This window comes from Excalfactoria chinensis, chromosome 11 (genome assembly GCF_039878825.1).
Source record: "Excalfactoria chinensis isolate bCotChi1 chromosome 11, bCotChi1.hap2, whole genome shotgun sequence".
Taxonomy (NCBI): Eukaryota; Metazoa; Chordata; class Aves; order Galliformes; family Phasianidae; genus Excalfactoria; species Excalfactoria chinensis.
The window spans coordinates 17,928,692-17,949,316 of NC_092835.1; the positions used below are offsets into that span (position 1 = coordinate 17,928,692).

A 20,625-nucleotide genomic window follows, 5' to 3' on the forward strand; every position below is an offset into this window, starting at 1 on the left:
GCATCTCTAACATCAGTGCAGGGGTGATGAGCAGATGAGCAGTGCTGGCTGTGCAATCACTTGAAGAAAAGCTCACTGGTAAGGCTGCACCTGGATATTTCACATCATCATTCAACAGGGACCAGCTGCAGCTATTCTGTGAGTCCAGGGCTACTTCCCAGCCTGTATGATGCTCACAGACCACATTCCCAAATCCCACCCTCTCTGGCCATCTTGCTTCTGCTGTCTGGTCAGAACTGGTACAGGAGACAGCTGTTCTGCCAACCATTGCTTTTTCCACCGCAAAAGTGTTCTATTCCTTCTCACAAGCTGAGAAGGTGATGGAAAGCAGGTTGGGAGTTGGTGCATGTATTTTCTCTGGAACAGGTTGCCCAAGGAGGCTGTGGATGTCCCATCCCTGCAGACATTCAAGGCCAGGCTAGATGTGGCTCTGGGCAGCCTGGTCTGGTGGTTGGCGACCCTGCACATAGCAGGGGGTTGGAACTGGATGAGCACTGTGGGCCTTTTCAACTCAGGCCATTCTATGATTCTATGATTCTCAAGTAGCCTTTTCTCCTTGGGGCAGCTGTGCCCCATGGTGATGCACCCCATGGTGTTTCCCAGGATATTGCTGCCTGGTAATTTAGGAGAGGTCATCGTTATCAGGCTCTGTGGGGATGTATGAGGAAAGGCTGTCACAGCGGTATGTTCCCCTGACATTTACTTGGAGAAGCATCAGTGCTGTGTGAGCTGCATGGGGGAGGAGCTGGCTCTGAGCACAGCTCTGTGCCTGGTGCAGCCTGGGTGTGATGTTATGCACATTGTTGGGAGCACCTCTTCCCTCCACTGCTCCTCCAGAATCTCCTCCAAGCCACCCACCTGCCAGCAACTTTCACAGCCCTGTTGGAACTTTCTCCTGGGCTTCATTTCCATCAGCACTTTTCACTCAAAGAAGCTGCCAAGCTTGCTGTGCCCCCATGGAGTGCTCAGTGCCACACAACCACCCCTTTGCTCTCCACAAGCCCAGTGTCGGCAGGGAGCAGGGTACCTGATCATCCCTAGAGCCCTCCTGGCTTTGCACCTCAGCCCTCTGGGTGAGCTGGGGGCTTCTGAACCATAGAGAGCCCTTTCATTTTGCCCGTTCCACGTTTGAAATGCTGGAGATGGGAAAGTATCGTGGTGATTCCTTTTCTCTTAAGTCCCTGACTGAGACGTGGTGAGTCTTTTTCTCTTGCTACGCAAACACATGCTGTCGAGCTAGAGTTGCCTTGTGGATCAATTAACTCATAATTTCTGGTTGTCTTAGCAGAAGGAGCTATTAATAAACAATAATCTATGGGAAACAAGGACATTTATGAATCTGATGATGAACACATCCCAGTATAACTAACCTTCAACCTTATTGAGCTGTCGTGCTGAGGGCAGCACCAAGCCCAGCCATGGCAAGGGGCACTGCAGCTGCAGGAGCTGCTTTGTGTTCTTCTGTCACTGTTCAGTGATAAACTTTCCCTCTTGTTGCAGTCTGACGTTAACTTGCTTTGAATGATGGGCAGGAAATTAACATTTTTGAAAGTGTTAATCATTAAGAGAAATCAGAGCCATTTTTTCCCCCCACACTCAAATGAATGAATTTAAAAGCAACTCCCTTTCCCCTAAGTGGAAGGAGCTAAGCTAACGCCAGCACGTGCGTTGTATCCAATTTTACTTATTTCCCTGGAAGTAATTTCCTTTCTAAAAATGCAGCTTTCTCAAAATCCCACAATTTACAGAGAAATGGAATCTGCTGGAATTCTTGGCGGTGAAAAGCTGAGCCGCACACTTTGAGTGCCTTCATTTTTTGCTGCATGGCAAGTAGCAATGCTAGCTGATGAGTGGATGCGAGAGGAGAATTAAAATGAAAGGAAGAAATTAAAGGAGAATATTTTGTCATTACCTTAATGAAAACATTTGATACCACATGTGACATAATTTGATACTGTCTAAATGAGACGTGCAGAGACCACCTGCCAAAATCTGTTGACACATTTGTTTTGCAAAAACTGCTGTGACTTCTGCTTGTCAAGCAATAGAGGAGAAACACAAGTATCTGGGTGGACACGGGGCTGGCAAAGATGGATGCTATCAGTTGGAAAAAAAGGGGAAAAGAAGCCTGAATTAACATGAAGATCATCTCTGCCTCTGCGCCTGAATACATGGGAAGGCTGAGCTCTCACCTCTGCAAGTGCTGGCTGCATCCTTGGAGGGGTTGGGTAGCAGCAGCAGGGTGGAAGTAGCCCCTACCCCTCCCCTCTGCATGTGATGCAGTCTCACTGCCTCTCTCTCCTCTGAGAGAGGAAGCAGGACCCGCTCAGTACTCTTTAGGGTTGGAGATGCTCAGCTTGGACTGGAGAGGCAAGAAAGGAAGGTAGAAAACATCAGTGGAGAGACAAGAAACACACTTGAGAGGAGAGAGAAAAATGGAGCAAAGAGCAAAACTAGGCATTTTTTGTGCATCTGGAAAGGTTTGTGAGCTTGAAGTCATCTGAAGTACAGGAAAACCTGAGTGCTGCTGCCGTAACCACAGGAGAGGCAGAGTCCTTAAAGGGTGCAAACTGCCGAGAAGCAGACACTTATGGCTGCAAGGCCTCTATTATATGTTTAATTAATAGAGTGTTTTGAATTTTTCCCACTTGCTGGAAGTCAGCTTCTGAGGATGACAAGATCTGGAGAAGAGCTCAGTGGGAAAACACTGAGGAGTCTGTGAAATGAAGCCCTCTGCGGGACACATGGGACAAGCAGTGCACAGCGGTACCTCAGCACGGTGGAGATGCACCTGCTGGAGTCTGAACCATCTCTGCAGCCCCAGCTCATCCCTCCTGTCTACCTGGGGGCTGGGAGATGCCCTGAGCATATCTTCCATCAGGGAGAAGCCTGACGTGTCTCTTCTGCATGGGATGCAGCCTGGTCTACTGGGACTGCAGCGCCGGCGCTGGGATGTCAGTAGCTTTCCGCTTCAGCTCCACGAACACAATGTCTGTGCACAACTGTCTGAGCATCTTTACTCTCCGAAGATCTCTGTGATTTCAGCCGCTTCCTTTGATGATATAAATAATACATTCTATTCTTAGCTCTACACCGATATATACTCAAATCTTTATCTAAATTCTGCAGAATTTTCCATTTCAGATGTTTGGGCATCCAGGAGCAGACCGCTCCCGTACATGACATTATTCCTTCGATACATGGTCTGAAATTCCCATTACCAGACCAATTACTGATTTTTCTGAAGTTTACCAGGAAAACATTAAAGTTTGATTAAGTCAGAATTCCCACTGGGCTGATCAGCGATGAGCCCAAAATTAAATTGGGTTTTTAAGAGCTTTACCCCATCGCAACATGTGAGAAATATCTGAATCTGAAAGCCTGTTGCTAGAAGTCAAAACTCTGCACGCTGAGCAGTGGAAGGCGTATTTCACTCATCACAAGAGTGAGCACAGACTGCTTTGCAAAGGCCAGGTGGAGTCAAAGGTGCCTCTCTGAGAGCAGCAGCTTGCATTGGGAGCAAGCATTCACATTAATTATACATACAGCTGAACTTAAGTGGAAACAAGACAGGACCTGACCCTTTGGTGTAAAAAGGGGCTGAGCAGCATCACAAAAGCAAAGCAACAAGAAAATCACTGCTTCCCTGGAGCTTGTCCTAAAGCAAAGTGATGTGGCATTGCCCTTCCTCAGAAACACTAGAGCTGTGCAGGCAAAGCACCCAGTGTTTCTTGCATCAGGCATGGCCGTGTATAAAACTACATAGGGCTGTCCTCTGTGGTCAGCCCAGGATGTTTGCAGACCAGACAGCTTTTCACCACTATGCATTTCTTGAGTTGTATTCCCCAGGAATCAGGGCTAGGAAGAGACCGGTTTAATTAATTTATTGATAACCTGGATGAGGAGATTGAGTGCATTGTTGGTAAGTTTGCAGAGGACGCCAAGTTGGGAGGAAATGTTGATCACCCAGAGGGTGGTGACGCACTGGAACAGGTTGCCCAAGGAGGCTGTGGATGCCCCATCCCTGCAGGCATTCAAGGCCAGGCTGGATGTGGCTCTGGGCAGCCTGGGCTGCTGGTTGGTGACCCTGCACATAGCAGGGGGTTGGTGAGCACTGTGGGCCTTTTCAACACAGGCCAGTCTATGGTTCTATGATTCTGTGATCTGCCTGAGGGTAGGAAGGCCTTAGAGAGAGACCTGGGCAGTCTGGATCAATGGGCTGAGGCCAATGGGATGAGGGTCAACAAGACTGAGCCCTACATTTTGGTCACAATAACCCCATGCATTGCTACAGCATTGGGACAGAATGGAAAGCTGTGTGGAGGAAAATGATCTGGAGGTGCTGACAGCAAGTTTGACATGAGCCAGCAGTGTGCCCAGGTGCCCAAGAAGGCCAATGGCATCCTGGCATATATCAGCAGTAGTGCGGCCAGCAGGAGCAGGATGAAACTGTGCTGCTCGTCTAGTTCTTTAGTGAGGCCACACCTCAGTGCTGTGTTCATTGTTGGGCCCCTCACTAAAAGAAAGATAATGAGGTACTGAAAGAGTGGTGAGGCTGCCCAGGAAGGTGGGGGAGTCACCGTCCTTGGAGGTGCTGAAGAGCTGTGGAGGTGTTGAAGAGCTGTGAAGGACGTGGTTAGAGGACATGGTGTGGATGGGTTGGGATTAGACTTGGGGATCTTAGGGGTGTTTTCCAACCTTAATAATTCTACAGTCCATACAGATTTGTATGCATGTGGTTTGACCTACACAGCTTTGCTTCCCAGGCTTGATTTCCTCTAACCCGGATGAGGATTGAGCCTCAAATGCACCTGCCCATCATGCTCACAGTCTCAGATGCATTGCTACAAAACTGAGGCAGCAGTGTCCATTGTCAGGGGGCTCCAAAATGCAAACTAGGTTCCTTATGGAAAGGTACGTGCATCCCATGGATACCTTTACAGTGTGCACAGGTTCACTGCAGTGTGAATCCAGCTCATCGGGGCAGATAAGCATCTGCCTAATTATGCTCTCTGAAAGATTGGGCTGACGTCTGAAAACACGGCACTTGAGCAGGCAGTTCATTTGCCTCTGCAATTTGCAGGTGTAAAAAAAACAAATTCAGTTTCACCATTTGCTTGGAGAACAGATGATTCAGTATAGAGTAAAGGAGAGACATGCAGATATATTCAGTTGCATCATCAATTAAATGACTGAAAACAGCTTAGAAACACAGAGCTCTGCGAGCTGCTGTTTCACAGTCTTAGTAAGGAGCTGAAGTTCCTGTGCAAGTCTCTTTTCACACCTTGTGCCTTCCCTGAAGTCCTTACAGTACCTAGAATTACATTACTTAACACTGAAGATGAGGATTCGAGTACTTTCATGTTCTGATGACACAGAACTGCTTAGAGACAGCAGGGAATTTGCAAAACAGGGGTTGAAATGCTTGAATTTGCTGAGGATGTTGGCACGTGATGTTTGAGCAGCTGTCGGGGGAGCACACATCCATCAGGAAACATGGCTCTACTCATTTGCACTGTGGCAGATAGTGTCTGGGAGCAGGAGCTCTCATTCCCCAACTTCCCCCACCTCCACAGCCTCTCTCCATCCTCCAGTGCGACGCAGAGGAGTACAGCAATGCACAGAAATGTCTCTTAACCTCCAGCCTCCATCAAGTCAGAATTTCCCGACGTGCCGATGCATAATGCATGAGTACTTGCTGTGCTGTGCTGCCTGGCTCGTCTTCCATTCAGGGGTTAACAAGGGAAACGAATGGGATCGTGGTGGGGCCAAGTTCTTTGCGAGGCTCTGCTCCCCTTCCAGAGCCTCTGGATTCATTTTTCTTAAATAAACACACTTCAGAAATCTTTCAGAGTGTAAATAAGTCAGGGCAGCAGCAAGGAAGCAATTGCCAGTGAATAATCTGTGGAGCTGCTTGTAGCTGGCGTGTCCTCCTGGGAGCCGACCTGCCGGCTGGCACTGCCCTGCTTGCACCTTGTTGATCTCAGTGTATCAGCTCCTTCATTTAGAGAGGTTTCCATCATCGCCACACATTTTTTCCTCCACCTCCTTCCACTTTTCTGCTCTGCAATAGCCGAGGCACCGCTGCCTGTGAGTTCTTGAAACAACCATCTTCTGAATGATTTAGCAGCGCCGCTCCTTCGCAAACAGATTCCTCTCGGATGAAATACGTTCACATTTATGTAGGACGGAGGTTTTGGAATGCTATTAAATTTACATGGTGAGCTGGCAGAGCAGCCATCTTCATCCACTACGCAGAAAGGGAAGAACGGGCTGCATGCAGGAGTGGGGAAATGTTTATAGACAGAACAATCCTGGCAGTGCTCATCGCCCCGCCTGGTAACATGAAAATGGGACAGTTTATTAAATCCTGAGTCCGACGGCGGCCGGGCAGTTTGCTGGGAGGCAGTTTGCTGGGTTTGGCTGCTTGAGGGTTTTTTTTGCAGCTGGTTGTTTGATAAGGCCCTGCTGTCTGAGGGGGGTTGTGCAGCTTCTTGCAGAAGTAAAGAGGGAAGAAGGGGAGAAAGAGGGAAGGCAAGACCAGATCTGGACAGTGAACAGAAGTGGGAATGACACAAAATGTCCTCCTGCAGGCCATGGCAGAACAGGGGCTGCAGGGGAAGGAGACAAGCTCATCTCTGGGGCTTCAGCACAGTGGTAGTTACAGATGCAGCCAGTTGCTTGCTGCTCCAGAGGGGAGGGGAAGGGAAGGGAAGGGAAGGGAAGGGAAGGGAAGGGAAGGGAAGGGAAGGGAAGGGAAGGGAAGGGAAGGGAAGGGAAGGGAAGGGAAGGGAAGGGAAGGGAAGGGAAGGGAAGAAGAGAAGGAAAGGAAGGAGGAGAGGATTTAGGGAACAGGTCAGCATGGGGCAGCATAACAGCCCAGTGTGGGGAGCTGGGGATCAGAGCTGTTCCTTTGGTATGAGAGAAGCAGCTGAGTGCCCACGACCTCAGAAAGGCCCATGGTACTTCCTTGCTAGAGCAGAGAAACGCTTATAGCAGAGCCCTGGCCCAAGTCCAAAGCATGCAAATTACTTTTTTTGCCTCTTTAAATACTCTTTGCAGTGTCTGCGAGCTCTGGAAATGCCAAAAGCACTGGAGCAAGGCCAGCTGAAAGAGATAACTTGGTGCTGTTCATTTGGCAGCACAGCTTTCTCACTTCTGGCCCTAACTGCGTGGTGTGGCATTGGTGCTGCTCAGTCCTGCCGTGCCCTGACCATTTCAGTGATGGCTCCGTGGCAAACAAGCACCTTGCACAAAGTTATTTGGGCTACAGAGCACTGTGGAAACACGAAGATCCCTTTAATAAACTCACTGGGCTGTAGGTGGCAAATAACTTTAGCAGTTCCCAAATGACCTCAAAATGTAGGGGCAGCAGAAAGGCAAATTACTCATTTTATGCTCTAAATACTTAGTGCCAGTGCTAAAAATGAAGAGGTGGAAGAATGTCCTGGAGAAGCAGATTGAGATGCAGCTGAAAACAATCCTCATCATTGGGTGTAAATCAGTGTCAGGCAGCAGCAGTCAATGCTGTGATGCTGTCTTATGCCAGCTGGGTGCCAGGTAGGGCAGTGCCTTTAACCCAGCACTTTCCCAGCTATGGAAAATGACCCATACAGTGCTTGAAATACTCAGCAGTGAGCCTCCCTCCTTTCCAGTCAAGTAGAGTGTAAAATGGGGGCAAAATAGACTTCAAATGTGCTGCCCAAAGGATGTGAAAGCCACAGCGTGAGGTTTTTCTATCCAATATGGGAAATAATGACGTGGAGTATTGCACTGGGAAAGATAGGAAGCTGGCACCACAGAAAGGGATTTTAAAAGGCATTGGACAGATGCAGGCTGTGGTGTGGATCAGTGTGCAGGGTGCCCACTGCACACCAGCCCAGGCAGCAGGGTGAGGATGAGCCCACACATCTCTGCAGCACAGCCCTGGTGCCTGGGTGGGAAGGGGCGAAGACAGAGCCAGCCAGGATTGCACCTGGTGGGCAGCAAGCTGAGGCTGGAGCCTGGCACCAAGCAAACGCCTTCCTTGTTCAATTACTGCTTCTCCTTTGGCAGCTGAAAGGGTGCTTGGCAGCACCAGGCTTTTTGCATCTTGTTGGGCTGAATAGGAGGAGCAGGGGTTTGGCAGGGACTAAAGAACATGCCACTGCTCCATCAGAGGCTTCATTACTAAACATCATGGCTCACCAGAAGTGGGGAAGAACTGTGGAGATGTTTATTCTGATAGGCACATGCCAGCTGGAAATGTATTTCCAGCTTGACCAGAAGATGTGAGCTAAAAAGGAGGCTGAGAATTTGACAACTTGTGTCTGTAGAGCATGTGTTGTGCAGGGCTGAAGCCCGGCTGTGTGTGCTTAGAGGGAGCAAGGAAGCTCAGGCAGCCAAAGCATAGGGCAGCGTGGAGAGCTGGGGACTGGGCAGGAGTCACTGTGCTCCAAGCTCAACACCATATTGTATTAAGGCCAGGGAACAGCTGTCTTGTCACCTGTTTGAAGAAATAAAGCAAGGTGAGAAATCAGCCAGCAAATACTGAGCAGGAAGCTGGTCACCTGGAGAGCTGCATTTTAGCTCTGACCACCCCTCAGTCACTCAGATTTGATGGCAAGCCTGTGCATGCAAATACCACAAAAGATCCAATCTGATCCTTTTTGAGTCCAGATGAGAATATTTAACAAACCAGACAAAATTTATCCTGAGAAGTCTGTTTTCTCAGTTATGGCCAAGCAATGGGATTTTCAGGAGCTTTCATTGTTCCATGTTGATAGCCATCTACAGTTGAGCTCAGTGAGAATCGAGTTAGGTCAATACTGAGTGCTTTGGAAAATCCCAGCTTTGTATTAATGTTATTAACTGTTCTGAGAGCTGGTTGTACAGAGAGTGGTTCAGGTATGAAATATGTGCCATCTGTAAGTGGGCTGTGAGCCCTAAGAGTGATCCTGGAGTATCTGCAGTAAAAACTAGACCTGATCTGCAAGAATCATCCCATATAGGAATGAAGTTCAGGCACAGTGATGGAAGTTGAGGCAGTGTAATGTGGGCCAGGAATGCTGCAGGGGAGTTTAAGGCAGAAGATTACTGAGTGTATAATACACCCAACTGGGGTGCTTATAAGAAGAAACAGTGGGAAAGGGTAAAATTCCTGTGCTGATGTTGATGCAAATGGTGTCAACCACAGATCTGATATCAGAGATGACACCAGGCAGTGACACCCTCCACTTTGTGCTTCCACGGCAGGAATCATATCAGGCCTCCATAGCAAGAAGCCATGCTAGCCCTGGCCATATTATGTTGTTATTTAGCACATCTTTTCTAGGCTGTTCCTTGGGATGATTATTTGATCCTCAAACATCAAGTCTTGTCCCTACCAGTCCAGCTCCGAGAGCTCTCATTTATTTGTCCAGACTTGCTCTCCACAGGGGCAATTCCAGAGGTGTTCCTTGGCATTAAGCTAAATTAAAATCATTCCAGGGAGAGAGATTGAGAAGCAAACCTCCCCAGTCTCCAAACTTGCTGAGATAAGAGCTCTGCATAGCATGCCACAATGAATAATGAATAGCAGTCATCCACTCATGCTCTGCCCACAGCAGAGTGCAGAAAAAGCACGAGGGGAGCATCTCCCATGTGGGACTGAGCCCACAGCTCTTCTTTCCCAAACCTGTGGCTCACATGGGAGGTTTGCTCCCTCTTACTGCTCCCTTTCCTGCACCAAGAGCCTGGGAAGCTCCTTGCTGGGTTGCATGGTGCACCCTGAGTTGCTCCCCATGTGCTCTGAGGCCTCAATGCTGCCTCCCAGGATTCAGAGGGAAAGATCTGACAGCTCAGTCCTAAGCTTTTAGGCATTCCCATGAGACTGGAGAGAAAGGAAAAGCAAGAGCAGGGCATCTGCAGGCAGACTGCTCGCCTCTCTTCCCAGTCTGACATAAATCCCATAAACGATCCCGGTGGCATTTTGTTGCTGCAGCCACTTACGTAAGGGCGACGTACACACGATGTGCACATGAAATAGCACCGCAGCAGAGCTGCAGGCGTGCCGGCATCCCCTTGTGCAGGAAGGTGCTATGGGACACCAGTGTCGTCGCTGGGCCCCCGAGGCCCGAAGCCGCCAGTGCTCTATGCGGACTGCTGGCTCGGAAGTCCCTGCAGAGGCTCAGCCCCATTAGGCGCAGCCTTAGCACAACCACCGCGTCGCTCGGATTCTCACGGCTATTCAGAGCGATGTGCCGCACGGCTCTGGAAGCCTTAAAAAGAGGTGAAAGCAGGTTCCCCTTTTGATGGGAAGGTCCGAGGGCTGCCCTGCGGGGCGGGGTCAGGAGGCAGCGGGGATCCGGTTAACATCAATAGCCGCGAAGCCCCTGGGACCGGGCAGGCTCAGCCGCGGACAATGGATTATTTTTAACTAGCTCCAATCTTCAAACACCGCAGCTTAAAAAAAAGGGGAAAAGAAAAGAATAGCCGATTTGTGCAAGCTCCCCTGCTCCCATTAAGGCGATGGAAGTGGTGCTATGCATTTCAATGGGAGCAGGACCGTGCTGCTGGGAGATAAATCGCACCCCGTCCCCTAGTGGCGTGATCCTTCCTGGCCCCCTTCAGCACACCCCTCTCCCCCCGACCCCGATAAGCTCCCCAGCAGATTTTTTTGTTGCTGTTGCCATTGAGCTATTCATTTTCCATAGGCTGCCTTCATTCCCGTGGCCTTTTGCAGCTAGGAGACAAGATGTTGCCTTGGAAACAAAGCCCCTTCGATGCTCGGAGTCTCTGGGATTGCTCTGTCTGCTCCTGAGTGCTTCTGGTTATTTTTACGAACTGCACAAAGATGCAGCAGGCTCGTAGCCAGCGCACAAAGTGGCCGGGGAGGAGAAGGGCAGGCGAGCGCCTCGCCGGCACCACTCGCTCCGCTGGGGATGTCGGTGCGATGCAGCATGCCTGCGAGAGGAACTGTGGCTCCAGAGTGTGCTCCTGGGGCTGGGGACGGTAGCAGAGCCAAACTCGGACTCGCAGCAAACTCCAAAAGTCGGTGCTCTGAGGTTTTCCTGCCGATTCTGCTCTGTGCCACGGGGTGAGCACAAAGAGGACTCCCCCGCCCCTAATCCCGGTCTGGTACTTGAAATATTTCCAAAAACATGGTGGAAAAATGTGAGTTTACTTTTGAGAAGTCCATAGGGAATTCAGCTCGCTCCTCCTATCTGCAATGGTGAGAGGGCTCCCAGCTGCTGCAGCTGCCTGCTGGCACAGCCAGGGGTGGCATGTAGCGGGGAAGGAGGAACCGCCTAACCACATGGCAGCAGGATGCTGTGAGCTGGGCACAGCCGGGTCACAGCCGCTGGGGTTTAATTGTGGGGTTGAGATGCTGCAGGTGTTACCCTTCCTGACTACCGTCACCATGTTCCTGTGCAGCCTGAGAAGCTCTGCAAGAGCAGAAAATGCTTTAGGGATCCACCTTGTGTTCCCCACATGGATCAAGGCGATGCACGAGGGAGGGCTTTTGCTTTTTCACACCTTTCTCCATCACTGCTGAGACTGCCAGGTGTCCAGGCTGGTGGGATGCTCACGCGTTTCTTTATCCATTTTGGTAAGCAAGGAATCTGCTTTACCCACCCTGGGTCAGCCATGAGGGGCTCCTCTTCGTGTTCTCCCAGAGTTTCCTGTCAATACTGCCTGGTGTTGTAGTTAGAGATACAGGACTAATCCAGCTACAACAGGTGATGGGCCTGTTGCTTTTGACATTTTTTGATGCTATATTTGTGCCAGCAGAATAAATAATAAATAACCACAACAGCATCAAAGATCTCTTCCAGGCCCCCAGCCTATTTCTGCCTCTTCTTGTTAAGCTATTATAAAGACATTTCTCCGCTATCGTGTCACTTTACAGACTAGCCTGTCATCTAATGCTGTACCTGGAGTCCCATTTATCCTCCCTCTCTGAAAATACAAGGAAGTTCTTGTCAGTAGCCCGGAGCACGGACCTCCTGCAATGGAAATGCTCACACCTGGAACCATAGAGCTGATCTGTTTTGCACTCAGCTTGGCAAATAAGAGAACCAAGCCTGGGACTGGGGACTGATAGGGAATGCTGCCATTTTCCTGGGGGCCCTCCTCCCAGAGTACTCCTTTAAACAAATGAGGGAAGCCACACTTGCAGCAGTGACTCAGTGCCCTCCCTGCTGTACGTGCTACATGCTTAGTTAATATTTAGCCCATTGCCAGGACAGCAAAGTGCCATTCTGTCCTCTTGCCCTGTGTACGTGCATCCCCACCAGAAATCCTCCTCAGAGTATTTTGCATCTTCTGTAAGTGAAGAGCCCATCTCTCCAGCATTACTCTCACCTCTCTATTTGCATGCTGCCCATGTCTGCATGTTCTTGCTGTTCTCTGGAGTCTGAGGAGGAAGGAGTTGCTTTGCTGTGGCCCTGCAGGTCTCCAAAGAGCTTCAAGCTCGAAGCAGTTCCCTTAGGTATTTTTGGCCTTGCGGGATTTCAGAAGCCATATTTGGCCCAATTTCCTGTGGCACGTAGATGTCGGACATCACAAACCTCGGTTGGCTCATGTAAAGCTCAAGTGAAATATGGGTAGCCCCTGGCCTGCACTCAGCAATGATCATCTTGTAGGGCATTTGATGAAGGAGTAACAAACCAAGAAGCAGAAAGTTGTGGCAAGAATCCAAATTAAAACTGTAAATAAGTGGTGAATGTAGGGCTGCTGATAAGCAGGGTCCTGTTGTGCTTATTGCTAGAGCTGGACAGGATTATTTGATGTACGGTGATTGTACTAAAAAAGCAGTCTAAAAGAAAACAAAAGCATCTGTTAGATCCATTCAAAATACGCAGGTAGTCACGGCCAAGGTGAAGTTCTTTGAAAGTTCAGAGAATCTTTCAAAAGGATTTTTCATTCCTGGAAGGCCAGAGTGATCAGTGCAGAGCAGATGGAAGTCCCTAGCCAGACAACCCCAAGAGCCAGTATGGGTTACAGGGAAGAAAAGAGGTAACTGAGGTGCCACAGGGAGCTGAAATCTAGCAGGATTATTGGGAGATTTTGTCATGCTCGCCTTGTCTTTTTTAACAGAAACCATCGAGTAAAACAGGGCCATCAAGTGAAGCAAGGCTCTTTCTGATTAGGAGACTAGTGCTTCCTTCGGGGACACAACTGCAACCAAGGACTCAGTCCTTCATTGTATGATACACTGATAAATCTGCTGGATTAATTGTAGAGTGGATATTAGCGCCCAGCATTCGGCATCAAGCTCTGAACGTTAAACTAATTACTGGGTTCCAGCACTGCATGGCTTCCCAGCAGGAAGGCTCTGCCCTATAAATCATCACACACCAGCAGCATTCAGCCAGCAGTGTTAAAGAAATCCTGCTTGGTGCTGAGAATACTCCCACAGTCAGGGTTGTTTAACCCTTAAGAAGACACTGCCCATCCCCATTTGTGGTAGGAAGGCTCTCAGGACAAAATCTTTGCCTTGCCACCTTTAAGTAGGAGGGATGCTGGTGTGGAAAATCTTAGAGACATTCTAAGTGTGGAAAATGTGCAGGCTAAAGCTATTCCTGAATCCAGCACAGGCTCTGTGGGACCCCAGCATTCCCAGTCCCTGTCGCTCCTGTCCAACTCACCTTCATCTGTTCACTTTGCATTGTCTACAAGGCAGTCATTTATTTTCCAAATTGTGGAAGCTGATGCATTTTCCCCACCTTCACCCTCACTGTGGGATATCAGGCATTTCTCTGCAGAATACTACAGAATAAGCACTCCACTGCTTTCAAATTTTGTGGCCTTTCCCCCAGCAGAGAGGAGAAGGAAGGAGCCAAAAGAGCAGCACACTGCAAGGATTTTGTTCATCCATTCTGCGCTTCCAGTCCCCTCCTCACCGGAGCACTTCCCTGCAGCGTATGAAGCCATGCGGCTAATGTCCCCATCTGTGGCTCTCCCTCTCTTCCTCTCCCTGGTGGGCAATGCTCTGTGCCTGAATGTCCTGGAAGCCATTTCTGTAAGCAGCGGATAACGTTCAGGCTGGCAGGTCCCTTCCCCGGGCCTTTTGCTCTGTGTCTGTAGGTCAGAGGACCCATTAAAGACAGCATCCTGTCCCTAGAGGGACACTGGTGGATCTCACAGTGGCTCTTGGTTTCTCAGCGATACTCTCCTTTGCCAGCTGTTTTTTGTTTGTGCCAGGATGGCATCACTTTGTCCTCACCTTTCACTGTAGCTAGTGATTCAGGACTTATTTTGAGGCTCACATAGTGGAGGTGGCCAACTGACTGCCCAGTTCCTTCATTCAGTCCATGCAAGGCTTTATTTTGGTCCCTGAATTGCCTGACAGTGATCAGGTCCAAGCAAATGGGGTGGGAAAAGAGGTTTGTACCCACAAAGGAGCTAGCCAGTTTTCCTGGACCTGCTGTGGTACCACACAGAATGGCTCGCAATGAAGGCAGTACCAAAGACAGAGCAACTGGCCTGCTTCAGAGCCGTAATTAGGTCTAATATCAGACCTGCTCAGTGTCTCTCTGAACAGGAAGAAGCAGACGGGAATCACAGCAGTAATGAGGTTTCAGGAACACAATCCTAGACAAAGCAGCAGACACATAGAAGCTGTTTGGCCTAGGCAACTGGAGGTGAGGGTGGCACCCTCTCGGCTCCAGAAGGCCATGCAACCCAGGGCTTCACTAATTGCTAGCCAGACAGCGCAACCTGAGGAGGAGAGCTCTGTGCGTCATTATGGCTGTCAGGTTATGTTTGCTGTGCAGAACAGTCTGCCATGAGCAGACAGACAGCAGCTCCTTGGCACCGTACCCATCACCCAGCCCTTCTGTGGGATGACTGGTGCAGCACTGCGGCCTGCTCCAAATGGTTACGTTTGAAGGCAGTGAAGGTTTTTAGAGCTTGGCACCTTGCAGGCTTTCTCAGACAGCGTGCCCAGCAAGCCGATGGCCAGGCAGAGGTGGGATGGGACACGGAGGTGGGTGGAAGGCAGAGGGAGCAGTGGGAAGGTTGTCATTACTGCAAAGCTCAGCGCATTTCCATGGATTCAGAGGTCAGCACTGAAGCACAGATGTGTGAGAAGGAGAGGCTGAGTGAGGGGGAGAACCGTACGCCTGACTATTTATTCCATGTCTGCAAAAACTTCTATGGCCTTGGAGCTGGGCCCTGAATGTCTTTGGAAGAGGCGTAGTCACCAGCTCTGCTTTATTTCCAGCATTCATTCAGGCTGTGAATGCTGTGAAAATAACCAGCTTCTGCTGTGATGCAGCCACACTTCAGCTGTGAAATATGGTCAGGGTTTCTGAGCCACTCTCTGAGGAGGAGGCTTTTGGTTTGTGAGCCACATTCTGCCCCCGAGTGACAGGACTGCATTTCTCTCCCCGTGTAGTTCTGTGCCAAAGGAGCTGGAACCCCAGGAAGGTCCCGTCCAGGAACACCCTTTGCATTCATCAACCTTGCTGGTAACCAGCATCACGTCTCTGCTTTTCCTTGCACTGCTAACAGCAGAATGTTCTTCTTCTCTCCTTCCCACACCGCACGGATTCTCTGAAACATTATGAATGCAGCTCCAAGTGCAGCCAGCCACCAGGGGAAACTGCCCCCGTGGTAACCTTTGAGTGACAAATATGATTAATCAGAGTAAATAACAGCAAAGAATAATATTTACTGGGACTTGGTTTGCCAAAAGGAAGGCGCTGTGCAATGTGACACAGTGGGTCAGCTCTCCTGTGGGTGGAAGTCAGTGCAGCTGTGTAGAGTTTAGTGGGTTTGTACCACATAGCTTCAAATAGGTCTCTGCCTTTTCCCTATAGTCTCCTCAGCCCAAAAGCTATTGCTTAATCCCCTGTTTAATGTACAGACAGCTTCAAAGTGTCATAGCTGAGATTTACCCTGGGATGGTCAGAGGGATGGGGCAGTGAGGCCATAAGCAACTCCACTGGTGGTCTGTGCAGGCACAAATCATAGCTGGTGGAAAGCAGCAAATAATTAGGACTGATCTATGTGTGTGTGATGAAAAATGCTAGTTTTCCCAGACAAATATGACTGTTGGTAATGTCTGAGTGCTGCGGGGAGCCCCTCTACCTCCCAGCAAGGTGATGAATCAGTTGGGAGTGAAGGCATTTGCTTGCTGAACATACCTTCTGTGCTTGGTGGTAATGACATATGGGAGGGAAATTAAAAAAACTGGTTACGCCCAGATTTGTGAGAAAGCAGCTCCTCGTATGAGCTGAATCCATACCACGTGTCCGATACAAAGATAGATGTGCTAGCACAGGGTGAAAAAGTGTCATATCCACTTCTGTGTGGCTCCACTTGCCACACTGCAGGCAGACACAATGGGGAGTGACACAGAGCTGAACAAATCCTGCTCTGGGTTATGAGTAACTTGAAGACATCAGCCCAGGGTTGGGGTTTGACCCACTATGAGGAGCACCAGGACTTTGGATGTAGCTGTGCGATGCATTGGGAAACACAAGGGACAGGTCACACTTCTACCAGACAATAACCAGCCCAAGGGAGCTGTGCACAGAGCCAGAAATGCAGCAACTCCATGTGAATTCATCCCAGGCCTTCCCATGGCACCCAGCTGCAGAACCATCCCAGTCATCCGGGATGCAGCTCAATGACCGAGACCTCCTAGAGGCATGTCATCTAATCATAGAATCATTAAGGTTGGAAAAGACCACTGAGATTATCGAGTCTGTTTGGAGATCATGGCACCCTTGCCTTGCTTGTTGATGTGATGGTGGATGCTACTTGCATGCTGTGCTGCTGCACAGCTTCTGCATCAGCCCCAAACCTTGGGCAGGGAAGTGCAGGGGCAAGTGATGGAAGAGGAAGCACCGCATCATTTTTTGTCTCCTTCCAGGCGTCCCGGGGCAGGCTGCTGCTTATTTTTAGCTCCTGTGCTAGCTGAAATACCACCGTGGTATTCATTAGCTGAATCCCCGTTGCATGGGAGCAGCGAGGCGGGCGCGGGGGTGACGCTTGGTCTGGTTTGTTGTGCTTGATTTAATTGCTCGCTTCAGTACAGACGCAGCGCGTGGCAGGAGGCTCAGTGCCTCTCACCTTGGGAAAGGGGGGAGTGCCAGGCTGGGGGAGATAGCGAGGGAAAAGTCAATCAGGCAGTATTTAAAAACTTACCTGCTGGGCCCAAGGGGGGGCTGGAGGTTTTAATGTCATTCCCAGCGTGAGATGCAGCCTGGAGAGTGAGAAGAGAAAGGGGTATCTTCTCTTCTTGGTATCTTCTCTTCTTGGATCCCTAATTGCTCGTTAAATCACCTAACAAATGTGTGGACCCGTGGGCAGCCCATGCTCCTTGGCAGAGGGGCTTTATCCTCAGGGGAGGGGAGAGGTATTTTAAAAACCACTCATTTCTCTGCTTTTCCTGGGTGTACAGAAGTGAGAGTCGGACTGTTGGCTCAGCAAAACAAAACCCAGCTGCCAGTGCTGTTAGTGCTAGCAGGGGCACTGTGCTTTCCATGCCCTGCGCACAGCTCTCGTGCTTTGGAAAGGAGCCTTTCCATTCCAAAATGAGACTCCCAGTGACCGCAGAGCTGCTGCAGGTGTTAGCCCCTCTGCTAGTCCACACAGACCTGGTGACCGTGGCCTCAATGCCTGTCCCTGCCAGCTCCCATTCTGTCATTGCCATCCATCAACATCCTCTGCTCAGAGCCTCTGAGTCTTACGCTGCAGGGGACTGCCACACATCCCCATAGAGGAAAAAGGGAGGCAGCTCTTTCCCAGCACACTGTGATGGCTGTGACGTTCCCTCTGATCTCAGAGCAAAGCAATCCCCAGTTAAGTCCACAAAGGGCAGAAGCAGCCCAGGTCCTGCCCTTTACAGCTGGAGAGCTTCAGATCTGCTTTGCCATCTCAGACGGATGAGCCGATCTGTGACTTACACCTGTAAATCCCCCCTGCTACATTCGAGGTAACAGGAGAGAACTCCTCCTTCCTTGAATGAAAGCAGCTTGCTGCAGCATGGTTTGGATACCTTGTGAAGCACGTAGTCCATCTGAAGGCAGTGGGGTGCCTGAACCAGCACACAGCACTGATCTGACCGGCCTTCATCAGGTTGAGTGCTGTTCAGAACCTCTGCAAGTAGAGGAATTGCAGCTGCAGCAGGGCAGAAAAGCTGTGCTGGTGGTTTATGAATATTCGCTGGGCTCACAAAGCACTCCGGGGCAGAAAATGAGCTTTGAAATTAACTGAACCCTTCAGGGCTCTTTGCTTGCCATGGCTTTGAGGTGTGAGTCACCACGACGGCTTCTTTAAAATGAGCTAAAATGAGCAGAGTCTTTATGGAGGGCTAGGAGGATTTCTGGGCAGGAAAATACAAAGTTAAGCGTTCTGTGAAAACATCTTTATGTTCATAAAGTCTTCAAAGCACAGACTCCACCCCATTAAGTTTTATGGGATGATGTCACCATACAGTACTGAGACTTCTGCAGCCTATAGGGACTTGATGTTCTGTGGACTTGAAGCTCTTCATCTGAGTATAGGACTCTCCAGCAGCTTCTGTCTCCATTGCTAGCAGCTCAGTGCCCTGCGATTTTTGAGCAGGTTCAATGAATAGAAGCTGCAGAAGAAGGGCTTTGACCCTGACCATGTTGTTTGTGTCATACCTGTTGCCTTCCGCATCCGAACACCTCAGCTGCTCACAGCTGCTAGGAGAGATGCTGGTCCCTTGGGAGCCCTACCGCTGCCCAAAGAGCTGGGTTGAGTGGGACGTAGGGCTGGGAACAGAAACAGGGAGCTGCCGATGGGACATAAGGAAAGGTAATGAGACAAGGAGGCTATCTTCATCAGTTTGCTGCAAGCACACAGTGCAGGATAAATTCTCTTCTTTGCCGATTAATTATAATGATAATAATAAGTTTCATTTCAGGTGGTGGAAAGATGAGAATTTTCCAATTTTATTATTATTTTTTTTTTCAGCTAACAAAGCAGTGAAAGAAAAACTCTGCAGGTCTGCCAGCATCGCTGGGGTTTGGGGAGTCTGGGGGGGTGGGTGGGCTACTCACTGCAAAGCAAACCTGTGGGTCAGGATTTGGGTGTCCTGCTTCACAAACAAGTGAAGCATCGGCCACTGTGGGCTCTTACAGCAGGGCAGCACTCAGCTGTTCCGAGGCTGTCTAGACATTCCCATCCTAAATCTGAGACACCCTCCAGACCCGAGTTGTGTCAGAGCAATATCCTCCAGGATAAAGTTGCTGTTCCGGTGAATCAGATTTTTCTCACCAGAGAAGATTCCATCTGAAAGCCACCAGCTGGCTCTGCCCTCCCTGCCATAGTCCTGAACCACAGGACATTCCTCTCCATGTGAGTCACAAAGCAGTGCAGACAGCCAAGGTGTTATGTGTTAGCATGAAGGAGCCCTGGAGCAGAGACGGGCACAGAGGGAAGAACAGGAATTGGGAAGAAGCAATAAGGCAGCATCTGAAAAGAACTGCTTCTGAAGCCTTTCTGCTGTCCTGTGTGATACAGATGGTCTCTGCTTCAGCAAGGTTACATGCTCAGTAAAATGGGATTCAGTACAGCATATGTATCGCTTCAGAACTGGTTTAGCATATGTACTTGTATATACGTGGATTTCCTTCTCTGTCTGCTAAATAGAAATTGGTGTTGACATGAAGTGGGCTGTACAAGCACCTGTTCTCTCATGGAGTGAGGTTTCCTTGCTCCATCCTCCTTTTGCCTTTCCTGCAGTGGGGTGGATCTTCAGCCCCATCCTGCTGTATGCAGCCTCCTGCTGCTGAATGCTGGACAAACTCTTTCTAAAATGGCTGGCTCCCAATCCAGCCTCCAGCATCTGTGTGACCGGTTGTTTCTTTCCTTTGCAGGCTGATGCCAAGATGGTCTGCGATGTTGTAAGTCGGATGGAGGACACAGAGCCCTTCTCTCCAGAGCTGCTGTCAGCTATGATGAGACTCTGGGCAGACTCTGGGATCCAGGAATGCTTCAACCGGTCCCGGGAATATCAACTCAATGACTCGGCCCAATAGTGAGTATCCCTTTTGATGGGCTTTAGTGTAATGAAGATACATTTGGGTTTGTTAAAGTTTTAACCTAAGTAGCCCCAGAGGCATCAGTTGCCTTACAGCAGTGGATCTGATCATGGCCGTGCCTACAAACTAACTAGAATACATACTGTGTCATGGGCTGCTGCAAAGTAAAAAGGATCAAGCGAGATGTTTGTGTTCCCCTCTGGCCATTCTGGGGTCTGGAACCCTGAGGCTGGGTTCCCAAACTGCTTTCGAACTGTTCAAGTTAGGTTCCTGCAAACCAAACCAATGATGTTGGCTAATCCATGGATAGCTTCTTCATGTCCAGTAGATAACAGAAGAGTGTGGACACCTGCTTTGCATGGCATTACAGCTCTTGGTTTCACCTTTCTGATAGTCATGCATGGTACTGATAGGCAGCTGGATTACAGCCAAGGGGTAGGGCAGATGAGGACAATGACGGAGCCTTTATTTGAGAAACAGGCACTATAGGAAAGGATATCAGAGGGAATTAACTCACTCCTCCTGGTAAGAGCTTGGAGAAAGGGATGAGCTGAGGAATGTGACCCTACCCTGTTCGTACAGTTGCTCCTCAGAAGAGAAAAGGGACAGGTGGAAGGGGGGAACCCACACAGATTCAGAT

General features: G+C 49.6%; 1 protein-coding gene across 2 annotated transcripts in view; it reads left to right on the forward strand.

Annotated features, from left to right (window-relative positions):
* The window catches only part of GNAO1 (G protein subunit alpha o1), a 119,817-nt gene that overhangs the window by 61,324 nt on the left and 37,868 nt on the right, over positions 1–20,625 (forward strand). For both annotated transcript variants that reach the window (XM_072346809.1, XM_072346808.1), the window contains exon 4: positions 19,821–19,981. In XM_072346809.1, the coding sequence (XP_072202910.1) occupies positions 19,821–19,981 (161 nt within the window). The remainder of the gene's footprint in view (positions 1–19,820; positions 19,982–20,625) is intronic.